Source organism: Gymnoscopelus braueri (assembly GCF_963280865.1).
Source record: "Gymnoscopelus braueri genome assembly, chromosome: 10".
Lineage (NCBI taxonomy): Eukaryota > Metazoa > Chordata > Actinopteri > Myctophiformes > Myctophidae > Gymnoscopelus > Gymnoscopelus braueri.
The window spans coordinates 17,384,083-17,400,909 of NC_137611.1; the positions used below are offsets into that span (position 1 = coordinate 17,384,083).

General features: G+C 41.7%; 1 protein-coding gene across 1 annotated transcript; it reads left to right on the forward strand.

The window, feature by feature from the left end:
- Positions 1-9,943: 9,943 nt before the first annotated feature.
- Positions 9,944-14,268, forward strand: clul1 (clusterin-like 1 (retinal); the record flags this gene model as incomplete). Its single annotated transcript, XM_080439740.1, has 7 exons — positions 9,944-10,037; positions 10,845-10,993; positions 11,630-11,800; positions 12,367-12,778; positions 13,000-13,122; positions 13,451-13,674; positions 14,086-14,268. The coding sequence occupies 7 exons, from the start codon at positions 9,944-9,946 to the stop codon at positions 14,266-14,268; spliced, it is 1,356 nt and encodes a 451-aa protein (XP_080295866.1).
- Positions 14,269-16,827: the final 2,559 nt, after the last annotated feature.

Below are 16,827 nucleotides of genomic sequence, written 5' to 3' on the forward strand. Positions count from 1 at the left end.
TCTGAACACCAAATAACCGAAAATGGCCGATCTACAAGCTCACAACATGCATGATAACGTTACTTGTGACACGTTGAGACACGTTGTGAGCTTGTAGATCAGATGTTCACTATTTGCCCCTGAATAGGAATGCTAAGATTCAAGCTTAATTTCAAACATCACATAAATAACCTCGTTGTAAAACTCCGTCAAAAGATTGGCTGCCTATATAGGAATAAAGCCAGCTTCCCCATGCTCTGTAGGAAAAGGATTATTGAAGCCACATTTCTATCGGTACTGGACTATGGAGATATAATCTACCGTCATGCAGCCGCCTCCACACTCAAGCCTCTGGACACAGTTTACCACTCAGCTCTGAGATGTATTACTGGTGATAGCTACAACACCCATCATTGTGCCTTGTATGATAAAGTGGGCTGGTCTTCTCTGACTGAGAGACGCAATAGTCATTGGCATCTTTTTATTTATAAAGCCCTGGTTGGAGAATTACCACCTTATATCTCATCCATGCTACGTCTGAAACCTAATCACATTCTAACCCGCTCCAGCGATTGGCTAATCCTGTTGGTTCCTTTTGCCAATTCAGAACAGGGAAAGGCTGCTTTCAGCTTTGGTGCACCTGAGTCTTGGAACCTCTTGCAACAAGAGCTTAAATTGAATACCCTAGTATCTATTGGCCATTTTAGGAATCTATATAATAAACATGCAATTGTTTTAACGGTTTGTGTCAACTTTATTGTTTTTTCTTGTTACTCTTATGTTATTTATATGTGTGTAATCTCGGCATCATTGTAAATGAGGGTCTCCGTCAATTGATCTCTCCGAGAATCTTAAATAAAGGTTGAATGAATGAATGAATGAAAAGTGGTTGTTACAACTGTAAGACCCAGGATTTGAACCTGGGTCTTCCGCATGGGAGCCAAGAGGGAATCCCCACTTGGCAGGGGAGATATTGGGCGTAGGAGCTTCAGGAAAGGCTACTTGTCAACCTGTTAGTTGTCCTACCTAACACCAGGGAAAAGACACTAGTATAAAGCCCCAAGGGCCTCCGGTCAACCATGTAGAGTTTAAGTGGTTAAATATAGTTCACTTTATATAGAATATCCGTTCCCATTATGTGTCAGTCTTTCAACCCTGCTTCCCTTAACCGTGGGTGCCTTGGATCCCTTATGGCAAATCCCAGGCCAGGGCAGGTGATAATGGTCTCCATGTCTGCCTATTAGGCCTACTAAACGATGGTCAAAGAAGAGAAGAAGTAATAGGAAAGAGTAAAGCACAGCACAGCGGGGATCATAAACCTTGCTTATAAGCTTAAAGCTGGCTCCAGACCAGACCGATTTTGGGCCGACTTGGCTTCGGGAAGCGTCTAATGAAGAATGAATCAAATCACTTTACTGAATAATGCTGTGTGAGTAAAGCTCCCCAAACATCTTGGGGACAGGATGTTACTGCAATACAACACACAAAAGGTTACTGGTTACTGGACGCGAAGGTTACCTCGTATGACACTGGAGATGTCGACAGTACTGGTCACTCAGTGGCGAACAGGATGAAGAAATGAAGAAATAGATGAGAATATAATCTGAGGAACTGAAAATGCTTAGTACACGAAAGTACATAGCAGGTGTATCCTGTACTTTGGGCTGGAGAAAGCCGATTACAACACACACAGGCATACGCGCACACATAGATTGCTTTGGGTGTGGGGGCACGACGCTGCTGCAATACACACAGGCACACGCACACACATAGATTGGGCGTGAGGCACGAATGCTGTGATACAGACACACCCATGCATATGGGAAAAGTACTGGGCCATTACAAAACCACAGGGGGGTCAAGAAAGAGGATCTTGACTGTAATGAAGCAGAGTGGCAGATCTAATGCTGGACATGATGACAATTATGATTATTTGAATAATGTAATTTAATGAACAGTATCGATCATGCTGAAGTATGAAACTAACTAAAAGATATGTATGTGTACAACATCTGATAATGAAATGGAGGAAAAGTGATCTGATGCTTATAATATGAGTGATGGAATTAATTGTTTATTATAATAGAAACAAATCCACTGTGAGGCCTTTTAGGAGTAACCTGACTACGCCAGAAAGAAGAAGCCTGCGTCACATTCAATACTTTCCCCATCTGGCGGAGTCAGGTTATTTTAGCAGTTGTATCCATTTGATGTTTTCTTTATAGAAATGTGGAATTAATCATGACTGATTGTTTTATGTTAACATCTAGGGCATCAACATCAAGGACATCTGCATTTCAGTTTGGTTGAAACATTACCCTTTAGAGTGATGATGGGAGATAACTAGACTAAAGGTCACCTGGACATGGGGTCAGCCCAAAAAGTTTGACAAACAACAATTGAGGAACCAAACTCATATTAACTGATATACTGATTTGTAACTTATGTATTAGTGAGCAGACACACCCTATTACATGGGCACATTTCCTAATAATGATAACTAAGGCAATCTGCTACACTTCCCCTTCTTGAGATTATATTCCCTTTTCTGTGGAATTTCTTGACCTCCTACTTCCCAGTAACTGCTGTCAACTACATCGACGTGTCATCTTAGGTCACCAAGTCATTGAGTGAACTATTTTTCATGGCATGATCACGGGTGGTCCATGTCTGTCTCTTCTTGGCTAATGTGGAGTTTCATGTCTCATGTCATTTTCTGCCTCGAACCTTGCCCTGTACATATTCTTCAGGTATGCCAGCATGAAAATACTACTGTCACAAAGACACGTAGTTACAAAAGGTAAAATACATTGGGGGCCCCTGGTGTGACTATTGTCATGGCAGACCCCTGAACAGTGTTTGTGCCAAGTTTGGTGCAGATTGGTGGCAACGGTGCACCTGTGGAACCCCGGGGGCCCCTGATGTGGCCCCTGAGGGCCACACGTGGCCCCTGGTGTGGCTATTCTGATGGCAGACCCCTGACTAGTGTCTGTGCCAAGTTTGGTGCTGATCGTATGTTTATATGTATGTATTGTACAGTACGCATGTATGTATGTATGTATGTAGCATGAACACCTGCAACTGATTAAATTAACATTAAATGTCTAAATATTGAATCAAGCAACTGTCTGAAGTGCACACAAAAATACAGATAAGTAGAAAAGAAAAGAAAATAAGGGGGGTGCATATGGGCCACTTCTTTGAGTACTAAACAGTTTTCTGTAATGGTGGCCTCTATTTGCATATTTAGGAGTAGGCTTACCACTAATTACATTACAAATACCGTACACACATTGTCTGACCCTCAGAACATAGATATAGACACTTTATGTTTCAGTGTTGCTTGCCTTGTTGAAATTGTTCAACATTGGCAGCCATTTTTAATGCAAATTAGAAGGTTAAAAACAATCAAATTTGTATAGGAACCATATTATTCAGATTCAGCAGCCTTGAATTATGTAAAATAGTCAGCTTCCGAACTTTTACCCCCAAATAAAAAAAGATTCTGAAATCCCTCCTGTCTAACTGATTAGTGGCAGTGCCCACCTGGCTGTAATTGCCATGGGGTGGGGGTGGGGCAGTACAAGCACAGTGTGGATCTGCAGGTATGTGTGAGTGAATCTCACCAAAAGAGTGTGAAGCTTGTCTCAAAACTGAATACGCGTGATGGTGTACTCACAAATGCATATTCAACAATTCACACGCAGAGTTGATGATTTACAAATGATATTTTATGATAAATGCGCCTGCAAGTATAAATAATTTTTACAATTTGCAAATGATATATTTACAAATAGTCATATATTTGTACAAATCATAGCACATGTATTTAAATGCCAAGTTACAAGTAAGTTTGCAGATAGGAAAATACATTTGTAAAAATGTTCTTAAAAAGCGTGACGTTTGTCTCAAAATGATGTAACAGGGAAAAGGAATGTATGCGTGTGTTGGTCTACTCACAAATGCAGACTCAACAATTGACACGCAGAATTGATGATTTGCAAATGATATTTTATGATAAATGCACACACAAGTATAATACATTTTTGTAAAAATTACAAATTCATATTTACAAAAGTCACAAATAAATAATTTGTGTTTGCAGATTGCAAAACACATTTGTGAATCATGGAAACACATTTGTAAATCATGGAATATTTGTGCATCTTGGTATTGGATTCACAAATACTTTTGAGACAAATCTCTCCCCATAAGATCAACCATCTGGCTCAGGTCCAGTAGAAGAATATGTGCTGATCGTGGGACTTCTTCTGATCCGGTGTCAGCAGGTGTCACTAAAGGCTTTGCCATTATGATTAAAATCCTTGGTTTATGCCAACGAAACCAACCTGGAGGTATAAAAATAGAGGAAAAACAGAGCTGGATGATGCCTTAACACAAATGATCCCTCAGTGATACTTAAAAAATAGTCTGCATACTTCCATCTGTTCCCATTGTGGAATGTTTGGATGCAAGAGTTGTGTTTGTGTGGAAAAAGCAAGGTTAAATCCAAGTTTCTCCATGTGATTACTCCATGTGTTTACTCTATTTTGGCGACAAGTGACCTTCTTCATGCAAAAAATGTTAATCATTACAACACATAGACGCAAGATACTTGCACTTCTTAATAGTCGATGGAAGTAACAGAAATAACAAAAGAAGTGGTGGTTATTGTTTCCATGTTGTTGTTTTTATTGTTACTGTGTGGTCCAGACAAAATTGTAACAGGGGAAAAAAACTACAACTAAACAACATTTGCAGCCTGTGAATTTAATTTAAAAGAGAGACATAAGTTAATGGAACATTCTGAGTAAATTCATAATGCAATCAAGTTTGGACCCTCAAAGGCCTACAATTCAACAGCAGAAAGGACTGAAGGATGAACTGACTAGAAGTAGGTGGTCAAAGGTCAAAGGTCGTGGTCACTATGACGTCATGTCTGTCCCAACATCATGAACACTATATCTCAGAGACGCCTTGAAGGAATTTCATGACATTTGGCACAAAAATGTTGAGTCAAGAATGAACTGATTAGAAGTAAAGGTGGTCAAAGGTCAAACATCAAGGTCACTGTGGACACACAAAACACGGTCATTAAATTCTAAAAAGTCTTCATTCACTACATATACAGTACTATATGAGTCTGGACAGACACTGCTCATGGAGGCATACAATCACGGTACTGTATGTAGTTGGATTGTATACGTTTAAGACCTTTTAAGGATAACATATGTAATAATAAAAGTATTCATCCAACAGTCGACAGATTAATATTGCAAACAAATTATGAATGCAATCAGAATGTTGCCAATCTATATGAGCAGTGTCTTGTTAGTGCTTTGGCCCTGTATTCTGTATAAAATCAATACCTCCAGTGTGTTTACGTATAGGCTACCATGACGAAGTAATCTCTGTAAACGATTATGCAAAACACAAAGTTCTGTGACAGTGTGTTGACTACATGGATTAGCGGGCATCACCATCAGGCAAATACTCTAATAGGATAAGGCCTGCATGGACTGAGCGCAAATAGACAGGACCAGGTATTAGATTACTGCGCCATCGTTGTAAACACGTCCCACTTCTGCTCTCTCTGCCAGTACAGCAGCGCCGGAATTCAACCACTGGTAAGCTATGTGTCATAATAATGTGTTTGTCAAGATGTTTGTTTATTTTGTTATTGTTATTATTGCTGCTACAATAGTGAGGAACCGAGAACAACAAATCGTACTCTTGTGTAGGCCTACTCTTCTGAGATGTAACAAATACAAATGTTGAATCTTGAATACATGCGCTATACTTTTGACCATCTTTAATTCTCTCCTATACTCCTGTAGCTTGTTTTTTGTTTGTTTTGTTTATATCAAGACATATTTTTTCAAGACGTCATTATGCTGAGTATATTGTTGTTCATGGATATGAAAGAAATAAAATCAGACATTCAAATTAAATGTTAAAGGTAGGGTAAGTGATTTTCTTTGGTTAAAATAAGTGTTAAATAGCTCTATATTTTGATAGTACTCATTGCTATAGAGTGTTTGTTCAGTAAAAGGAGTCTCCTTGTCTCTCCAGCTCTTTATAAAACAGAAAATGCATTTTCGTTTCAGTTTCAGTTTCATTTCCAATTTTATCCAATCAGGATAGAGAACTCAATCAGGATATAGATTAAATTGGAAGTGATGACACTAAGAAATGAGCAGGCAAAATTTGAACTGGAACACAATAAAAATGAAGCTTAAAAATGGGTACTTTCTCCTGATTGGCTGAGATTTTGACACCTACTGTACCGGAAAATGTATTTTCTGTTTATTAAAGAGCTGGAGAGACGGGGAGACTCCTGTTACTGAACAAACACTCTATAGCAATGATTACTATCAGAATATAGTGCTTTAACCTTTTAACAAAATACTTTTTGTTTTAACCAAAAAATATCACTTACCCTACCTTTAATGCAATATAGCCTAAGCTGCACATTATTTTTAACATCTCAAATAAAAATAAAAATAAAATTGCCATAAGGGCTCCCTGCCCACTCATGGGGCAGTGTAAGTCTAGCCTGGTAAGTCTAGCCTGGCATGGCCAGACTAATATCACTGCATAGATATTAGTCTGGAACTTTGGTGTGGAAGATTCATTTCCAAGGGGCGGTTACAAACAGATTCAAACGTCACAGCAAAAAAATAATCCCACTTTGAATTGTGGGCTCTGATTTGTCACCCACAACTCTGGGGTGAGCGAAATGTCATTCAAACCGAGGAGTGCCAGACCAATATGCCCAGGGCTATTTTCTTTGCTGTGGCAGATTCGTCTGGATTCCAGGCTAGTGTAAGTCAACGGGTTGCAGCTGTCAGAAACAAAGCAAGAAAGCGCCAGGGTAATTTCCATAATATACGGTGCAACTGTTTGTGTTTGTGGCATCCCCTATGGGCAGATGTTAAAGTGCATTTGGAGGTGCACTCTATAGAGCACCTAAACATGTGATTCCAATTTGGGATTGATTGGATGCTGCATTCATGATACTAGACCGGTGCCAGTCGGGAACAATGCAAATCGGGAACGCATACCCTTCCTTGTTATGCAACACCCCTTGTGCCTGTTGTCAGAGCACCTGCTGTACCTGTCTGTCTATGTCTCTTTTGTGCCCATATATGGATATCTCTGTATCTGTCTGTCTGCATGTGTCCCTTTTATGCCCATATATGGAGATCTCTGCATTTGTCTGTCCTTGTAATTTTCATGCCCATATATGGAGATCCCTGATGTCATCAGTATATGCCCATATATGGACATATCGGTTAGATTGGCAGTTCTGGACAACTGATCTCCATATATGCCTATGGACATGTCGGACGGATCGGCGGTTCTAGACAACGACGACTGAGTGATGCAGCTTAGTAGCCAAGCGACCAAGACACTAAGGTCGCTGCTCCATCTGTGCTTTGGATGAAATTTTAAGCTGTAACCAATGACCACGACCTCTTTTAGAAACCCTGCGCAGGCGGTGCTTTAGAAGCCCCACACGGACGGGGCTTGAAACAAAAACATTAGCACTCACTCCCCTTCAGCGTTCTCCTGCGGATACAATAATAGCCTATAAAATAATTGTACGCTGCGTTCAGGATGTTTGCCTTTGTTTTTGTTTTCTAAATGGACCCCTCATACAAACTTTGGAAGCCAACTATAGCTAATCGGTCCAGCGGTGTCCAAGTTTAGATGTGCACAACAGACAGACAGACAGACAGACAGACAGACAGACAGACAGACAGACAGACAGACAGACAGACAGACAGACAGACAGACAGACAGACAGACAGACAGACAGACAGACGGGCGAAAACACAATCTCTGCCTCTCGGCCTGTCAGAGATAATGACATACGTCATCATAGGGATAACAAAGTACTTTATGTACATCCTCATTTACAGTAAGCCCGAGCGGGTGCCAAATTGTGTAACTGTGTAAATTGTGTAAGTGCATAAGTGAAGTGGGCCAATTCCTACAGCGAAGTGAGAGGATGTTAGTGCAATGACAGGCTGGCATGCAACGTGTAAAAACAAGAATGATGTGTGAGTATTTTGTTTGTGAGTGAGACGTTTGCCATGTTGTTCCTATGGCCCCCGAGAGAACAAGAAACAAAGGTATAGGCAACATTTTGAGATCAGATGGTTCCTATTTACAATTTACAATTAATATATCAGCAGACGCTCTAATCCAGAGTGATTTACACAAGTGAAAGACCAGGGTAAATGGCCTCGCCTGAACCCTAGTTATCAAACGACAGGGTAAAAGGTCAACTAAATGGCATGCATAGAAAACTATGCTCCATGCTGCCACCCAGCATTGCTGGGTGCTTTGCTCCCTACAGATACCCACTAGGTGGTGAACCTTAAAGCAAATAACCAAGACCAAAATGGCTGTCAATTAGGCTAATAAGTAGGCTATAAGTGTTTGCAGTAGCCTAGCCTGCATTAGAAGGAAGTGAGTTGTCTTACATGGCTTGAAGCTGATATTGGCCAGGTGTAGGTACATTTAAAAATGAAAACTGCTATCAAAATACGTCTACATATAAAGACAGCAGTTCTATAGGTTACCTCATACCAACAGCCTTCCCACCACACAGACCTGTTGCTAATCCCAGAAAACAGGCTATCCATGTAGTGTATCAATGTAGACTATGTGTGCAAATCTAACAGATTTTGATGGAAAATAATCCCCTTCATGTAAGAGGACAGATGGCATGTTTGAATTTGTGCCACAAAAAAAAAGACACAGGGTAGTGAGACCCTAACCAGTGAGACCCTGGTCCAGGCATGAACTTACTCAGCTGACATTCTTCATATGCAGATAGATGTGTAGTGCCACCATGTGGCGGGGGCTATATAGGCCATGTGATATTGCTAAGTAGCAACTCCTGCTGAAACTCAAATCCTATTATCTTTCTGGGTTAGATTAGTTGTTAGGTGGCACCTAATCTAAATTCCCAGAAGTTTTCGCCAGCTCTCGCATACAGACGGGAGGGGCGAGGAAGGTGGCACCCACTGTTTAAAAAAAAAAGTGCATGATGATGCATGCATGCATGCATACTGTACAATAGCTTCATGGGTATGCTTTTGCATGTATTCCATCTTACTTGCATGCACACGTGACCAGTCTGTAGTGCTGAGCAGTCGTGGAAAGCAACTACTTACATTTACTCAAGTACTGTACTTAAAGGACGACTTCACCCATTTTCAACCTATCTTCATATAAATGGTCCTCACTAATGCTCACTATAATATGGCACCATTTTTGTCAATTCACTCTGTGTCTCAGAGGAGGGCTGTGGACAGTTCAGAAACCCGCCTACCAGTGACATCATCAACGGGGAATCCAAGCTAATATAAACTGCAGGCTTTCTATTCCTGGAAAGTTAGCATGCTATAATGGAAGCCATTGTTCTCCTGTTAATAAAAATCTAACATAAAAAAAAAAACCTTGTTGGAAAAAAGAATCTGCCTAACAATGATGTCACTGGTAGGCTGGTTTCTGAAGTGTCCTATTTTAAAATAGCCGATCTACAAGCACACAACATGTTGCGATGCGACGTGTTGTGTGCCTGTAGATCTGCTATTTTCAAAAAGATTTGTATACATTTTGAACACTCGTGAAACGGAACATTCTGCATAATGAGTACTTTTACTTTTGGTACTTTAAGTATATTTTGATGCCAATACTTTTGTACTTTTACTCAAGTAATTTTGATTACTGGACTTTTACTTGTAACAGAGCGTAACAGAGTGTTTCTACATTGCAGCATTGATACTTTTACTTATACGTAAGAAATGTGAGTACTTTTTCCACCACTGGTGCTGAGCAGTTTTGGAGGCCACCAGATTAACAGGCAATCACATTACGAAATTATCCCTGTCCTTTCAGAGTGGGTTTGGCAGTACAGTCAATCAATTGACTACGAATGACATCCAAAATGAAGATCCTGCTGTGTGTCGCAGTAGTGTTGGCAGCAGTGGGCGTTCTTAACTCTCAGGACATACCCGGAGTCTCAGACGAAACCCTGAAACGTGAGTTGAAGACCTACTGTAGGCTCTATGCACAGCAGCCATATTGGAAAGAATGTGGGCCTCTTCCTTAATTCCTTACCACTTACACTAATTAAGGCTCTGTTCCGTTTAGTTTAGCACAGTGGTTCTCAAACGTTTTAATTTCAAGGACCCCACAACTCTGAGAGTGTACAAATGGAACCAAATGGACCCGTTTCAGAGTTACACACACCGTAAAGGGCCATTTGGAACCCTCCCAAGGAACCACGAGCCGGGGTACCTGGACCACACTTTGAGACCCACTGGTGTAGAAGAGTGTTTCCAGTGAGCCAACAAGCACTATATCAGCACCCTCTGATTGACCAGTCCAGAATGGAACAGAGCCTTCATTAGTATCATTGGTGACCTGATCACCTGTGAAGGAAGTAAGGAAACGGCCCAATGTCTTGCCAATATGGCTGCTGTACATAGAGCCTATAAGTCAGAAATAACAAACAGTGTATCTGTGTCCAAGTATGTAATTTTGATGTTTAACGCAAAGGATCATATGCTGCTGCAATGTTAGAGGAGCTGAACTAAAGTAATTGTTACACTTATAGACTCTCTGTACACGAGACAATAAAAGCCTTGCACCTTATGTATCTGTATAGGCTACTATTGTTAGCTGGGATATTTCACTTTAAAACATATTTGGGGGTCATTTTAAAGGGCAAGACCACTTTGGTAGAGGTTTGGGTTGTGTAGTTACCTTGCCATGATAAAATATGGAGATAAGAGGCTTCTGCTGTTTCCCGACAGCAACGGTATGTCTCTCTGCCTTTTTCTCAGAGCTTTCCCTGGACGGAGAGAAGCTGGTGGACGAGGAGGTGAGGAGGGCTCTGTATGGGGTGAAGGAGATGAGGGAGGTGATGCTGAGGAACGAGCAGAAACATGAACACCTCATGAAGTCTTTACGCCACAGCAGCGACAAGAAGCAGGTGGGCTCATCTCTGACCCAACGGCAACGGCACCCGTTTACTGCTATAAGTAAAACAGGCGGTTGCTAGGGCAACACAGACGATTGCTAGGGTAAAACATAGTTGCTGCTAAGGTGAAACAGTGGTTGCTATGGTAGTTTCTAGCTAAAAGTGTGAAAGTTTGAAATGGGTTGAATAATAAAGAAGATAAATAGTGAAGATAACATGAAGCCTCATTAACAATATTGAGTCAGATCAGGTGTGAGCAGTATGAGATGGATGAGTCATGTATCATCTAATTGCACAGACTAGGTATAAAGTTATGTATGTTGCAGGTATTGTACATATAGACAATGCACTTGGAGGCAGGTAGTAGGTAGGTGCATGCATGCAAATATAAGAAAATAATTGAAAGGTTCATGCATGCAAATAACAATAACAAGGAGATGTGTGCAGCTGCACACCAGCACTTACAGCCTAACAATCCAATGTTCAATGCCCAAGAAAGAAAGAAAGAAAAGAAAAGAAAAGAAAAGAAAAGAAAAGAAAAGAAAAGAAAAGAAAAGAAAAGAAAAGAAAAGAAAAGAAAAGAAAAGAAAAGAAAAGAAGGAAGGAAGGAAGGAAGGAAGAAACAAGTATTTCCTTTACTACCACCAGGGGGCATCCCAGCTGGCCCAGGAGGTGAATGAGAAGCTGGAGGAGGCAGAGGAGCAATGCAAGTTCTCCCTGCAGTCTGAGTGGGAGGAGTGTCGACCTTGCCTAGAGGACGCCTGCAAGACCTTCTACACTTCCACCTGCCGCAGGGGCTTTGCCACATTCGGGGGCAAAGTACGGAGAAGATACACCTGTCCTGCTGCCTAAACCTAAACCACTCCAACTGTAGTAGGACATAGCATTTGTTGGTCAATTTCATATCAGGCCACAGACCCCATCAACTCTGACAGTGTACAAATGGCACCAGGGGTCCATTTGGTTCCATTTGTACACTGTCAGGGTTACAGACCTGTAAGGTTCCATTTGGTTCCTAACTATCAAACATTTTGCAGGGGGACCCAGAAGAACCACTGAATTATAGTACAACCAGCAACCTGTCTTGTCGATTGACACATGGGAGCTGCCCAGTACAAACACAGCCTTATACTGTTGGCCACTAAGTACTTGGGGTTGGGGGTTCAGTGCCTTGTTCAAGGGCACTTCAGCAGTTACCTTGAGCAAGGGCACTGGTCCGGGGAATCGAACAGGTAACCTTTCGGTTACAAACCTCCTCCTCTAACAGGTATAGGGCAGACCACCGCTGCCCTAAAAGCGTTAAACTAAATCATCTTATGCTTTTACTACAAAAACTTCAAGTTAGCACAGGTCTAACCAAGACTAACAAAACTCCCGTCTCATAGGTAGAGAACTTCTTCCACAGGGTGTCGAGACGCTTTGGTCCGCGTGAGCCCCCCATGGAGGCAGCAGACATCTTGTTGAACCAGAGCCCGGAGAAGCCCAACATGGATGTCGTCCACATCGAGGAGTCCTTCAACCGTCTGGTGAGCACGGTGGGAACGGTGGTGAACCGCAGCATTGTCCTGGTCTCCAAGATGAGCAGCAAGCTGGACCGAGTCCTGCAGACGGCCTTCTTCAACAACACAGAGGGCCAGGAGTCCACATCGGACCCCTTCTACCCCGCCCGAGATTCGGGCTTCCTGCAAGGTGTGGGCTTGGAGGAGGTGCTGGAGTCCTTCTTTGACTTCGGCAAGAGCGTCGTGGAGGAGTTTGGAGCCGTGGTGACTCAGGTCTTTGAAGAGGAGAAGGCGAAAGGTGGGGGTTTTGAAATAGATACTGTATCTGGATTTAGAGTAAAGTATGACCAATAGCCCCTTGTACTGTACATGGCCTATGCTATGTTATCCACTTAAACTCTCTATTCTTAGTCAAACAGACCTGAATTACAACTATAGAATACTTGGACCACTTTTTTCCGTCTACACCAAACCAAAAAATGGATGGACACTAACACTTATTCTCTATGGCTGCTGCAGTGAGGGACGCGCTGCCCCGTTTCCTGCAGAACAGGAAGCTGTGCAGAGACCTGCGCAGACAGACCTCAGAGTGCTGGCAGCTGCAGAACCAGTGTGAGGCCTGCCAGGGGGCCCTGCTCTCAGGTAAAACTCTCTCTTGCACACGCACGCACGCACGCACGCACGCACGCACGCACGCACGCACGCACGCACGCACGCACGCACGCACGCACGCACGCACGCACGCACGCACGCACGCACGCACGCACGCACGCACGCACGCACGCACGCACGCACGCACGCACGTGGAAGTGGCTCAGGAGGTATAGTGGCCGTCTTTGAATCGGAAGGTTCCCGGTTTGATCCCAGGCTGTGTTCTTGAGCAAGACACTGACCACCTAACAGCTCCCGATTAGCAACATAGAAAGACATAAACCATATGACCAATAGGCCTACCCCTCCTGTTCCGCAGAGTGCCCCAGTGTGCGTGAGCTGCATGTCGAGCTGGACGAGGTGTCCCAGCTGCTGGACGTGGCCAAGGAGCAGTACGACGAGATACTGTCCATCGTCCAGCGCCACACCGACGAGACGGTCAACTGGCTCAGCAACATGGCTACCGAGTTCAGCTGGGTGGCTGAGCTGGCGAGCAGCAACGTCACCCTTGTGACCCCTGAGAATTTCTTCCGCATCGCCGCGGTAAGTGGAGGTAGTGGGGTGTGTGAGAGGACATTATGCATGTTAACAGAGTAGGTAGCACAGCTATGCAAACTGTCGGCAGCAATAATGCATTTTATTTAATTTGTATTTAATTGTGCATGGTCACAGCTAAATAAAAAGAATAACAATAAAAAATAGGCCTATTAGGCTATTTATAACACAATCTGATATTGAAAAAATTATACTGTAAAACTCTTATACAAGGATAAAAAAGGGCACTCATGCCCCTGACACTATACTATTCCCACCCTGATGTAACACACCGCCACCATCCATAGTCACACACTATAACATGGGAACTGTTAAACTTTTTATTATAAGTAATGAAGGAATGATAGATGACGAGAGTGAGAAAGAAACAACAAAAGAGTAATGACCATACACCTCCAGGTGGCGCCAAAGAACAGTGATGATGTGGTGAATGCAGTAACTGAGACCAAGGTGGAGGTCAACATCCTCAACTCACCCCCACTGGTCCTCTCTGTCCCCGTGGAGCTGGAGCTGGATGACCCTGCCTTCATCCAGTACGTGACCCAGGAGGCTCTGGGCAAATACAAGGAGATGGTCAGGTAAGAGCTGATGGGGCAACTCTGGAGGCTGAGGCAAGCTAGGGTGTATTGTACTTCCAGCCAGTCAAATCTGAAACTGATATTCATAACCAATAACAGACCTAATCTTGCTCGTGTAGGTAAATCGATTAATCGAGAAGCAGGTTTTGAAAAAAGAATATCAATATCAATGACCGGACATGATTTTTAATAATCGACTGAATCGATTAGTCTGATTAACCAGTCTGATTATCTTGTACCATGAACAACAATACCTTGCATTGTACAATGGTGGTGTACAAAAGTAGTGAAAATAGCCAATCTATAAGCTCACAAGTTGTGATCGAGGCACACGTTTAAAGATTTGAAGTCAGATTCGCACAGCCTTACATCTGACACGATTTTTGTCATTTCGCACCCCTGCGGTCCTAGTCCAATGGTCCTCTATACAATTCTAAGCAGAAATGACAGAAGTGTGTTTTTGCAAAGCCTCAGCTTATATGTTTCAAAAGAAACAGTAGCCACTGCACATTACTTTTAGTACACCGAGGGTGTGTACTGAGTTGTAGCCTATGTGTGTCCTGTTCTCATATTTATTACCATTAAGCCCTGTTAAATTCTAACAACACTGTTTTGTTTTGTTTTGCTTTACAGGCATGACGATAATTAAGTCTGTACAAAGATTCCTTCCGTCACCAGTGCAGTCTCCATCAAATGTAATCAAATGTCATCGTATTTTATGACCTACTGTATAGGTTAACAGTATTTTACCATGAAATGTGTTTCTGTGCACTAACAAAGTGTGTACAAATTAATATGATTCCTTCAATTCACATGAAAGCCGTAGATCAAAGTGATGACACCGACATGATCCAAAATAAATTGGTCTTTAAAATGTTTTTCACGCATTCCTGATTTCTATGTGGGTTCATCATTAGTATTAAATCAGTTTGTGATTGCTAGAAACGAGCATGCAGGTAAACTGGAAAAAAGTACTGTAAAACTTGTATTTATTATTTTAATTTATTTTACTGTACAAAATCATATTAGTTTTTATTCTAAGTAATAAATTCATCATCATTCTCTCCCCATTAGTTCATGCACTATCTATCATTCAGACCACTCACCCTTTAGGTTCTCATACGTAAAGCATACGTAAGACATAAAAGGGGATGTTTCTCATTTTTGTCCAATCTTTAGACTCAGTGACAATGAAAAGGAGTTACCATTCCCCACTACATAACCATGACCTGACAGGTCATGAATTGAAGTACCATTATGGCTAATCTTTAATATACTTTTATTCTGAACTTCTCTACCTCCATGAACCAACCAAAGACTGTGCAACGCTTTTGTTGGTAGCTATGAGAAAAAGGGAAAAAAAAGAAATACATTGCTACCTTTTCCCAGAAATACACACACACTGTACGTTATTTCTGACCTTGGGACTTGAGGAAAGAGGTGGGTACCCATGTACAAGCACATAATGTTACTTCCTCCAATCAGACCTTATCTAGGGAAAAATGTGCATACATTTAAATTTGGAGAATTTATTTTGAATTGGGAACAAGCTTCTTTTCCCCAAATGATAGCGTACATATCTAATGAGTACAAAGTTAAACCTTTCTCATTACCTGGTAGAATAACGTCTGCTCTGTGCACCCGTTCATATGGACCACAATGGACAAAACCCCTGGGCTTTTTGTGTAATCCTTTTTGGCATAGTTTTCTTTTTATCAGCTCGCAGGGCTGATCAGTTAAGAGACGAGCAACTAATCGTCACTTTCTCAACACTTTTTCTCATTGGCTGGCCTTGGTAAAAGGCCAGCCAATGAGGGCTCAATGTCCTCTCAGAATATGGCTAACTCTGTGCTCAGGTCAGGATTATATTACATCAAAATTAATAGCTTAATAGGAATGACATTCGCTATGTCTCTGAAACAGTGTAGTTCACAGTACTTTAAGGGGGTTAGCTTGCTGATATATATGACTGTGTCATTTCTTGTTTACTGTACTGCTTCAATCTGCTAATAAAGTATTGAATCAATCAATCGATCAAACAAACACACAGCTAAATCCTCAGTGTTATTTCTGAGTTTAAAAATGGACCTCAATGACATTTTCTTTTACAAGTCAACACTTAAACCGTATATACTTACTCAAACAACGAATAGTGGAAACAGCTGATGTACTTATTGTAGATCTGCTATTTTAGCAATTTTTGAACTATTTGACAATTTTAGAAATATATTCACATTATGAAATGCCCAGGGTTAATGTGGATATGAACTAGTTTGTGGTCCAGCTAGGCAATGGTATGATGAATGCCATTAAGAAAAGAGCAGGGGTGCAATCTCCCACCCCCCCCAAAAAAAGGAAAAACTTACATTTCTCAGGACCATTTATCAAAGGCAAACTATCTGATCCCTGGTTGGTGCAAAGTTAAATTAAGCAGATGTGTGCAACAAAGATGGAGCTATATTCCACAAAAAAACTCTACACTGAACAAAAGACAAAATGCAAATTTCAGACATTGATGAATGTAATCTCGTCACTTGAAATTTTCACAGCTCAAATGTCTCTG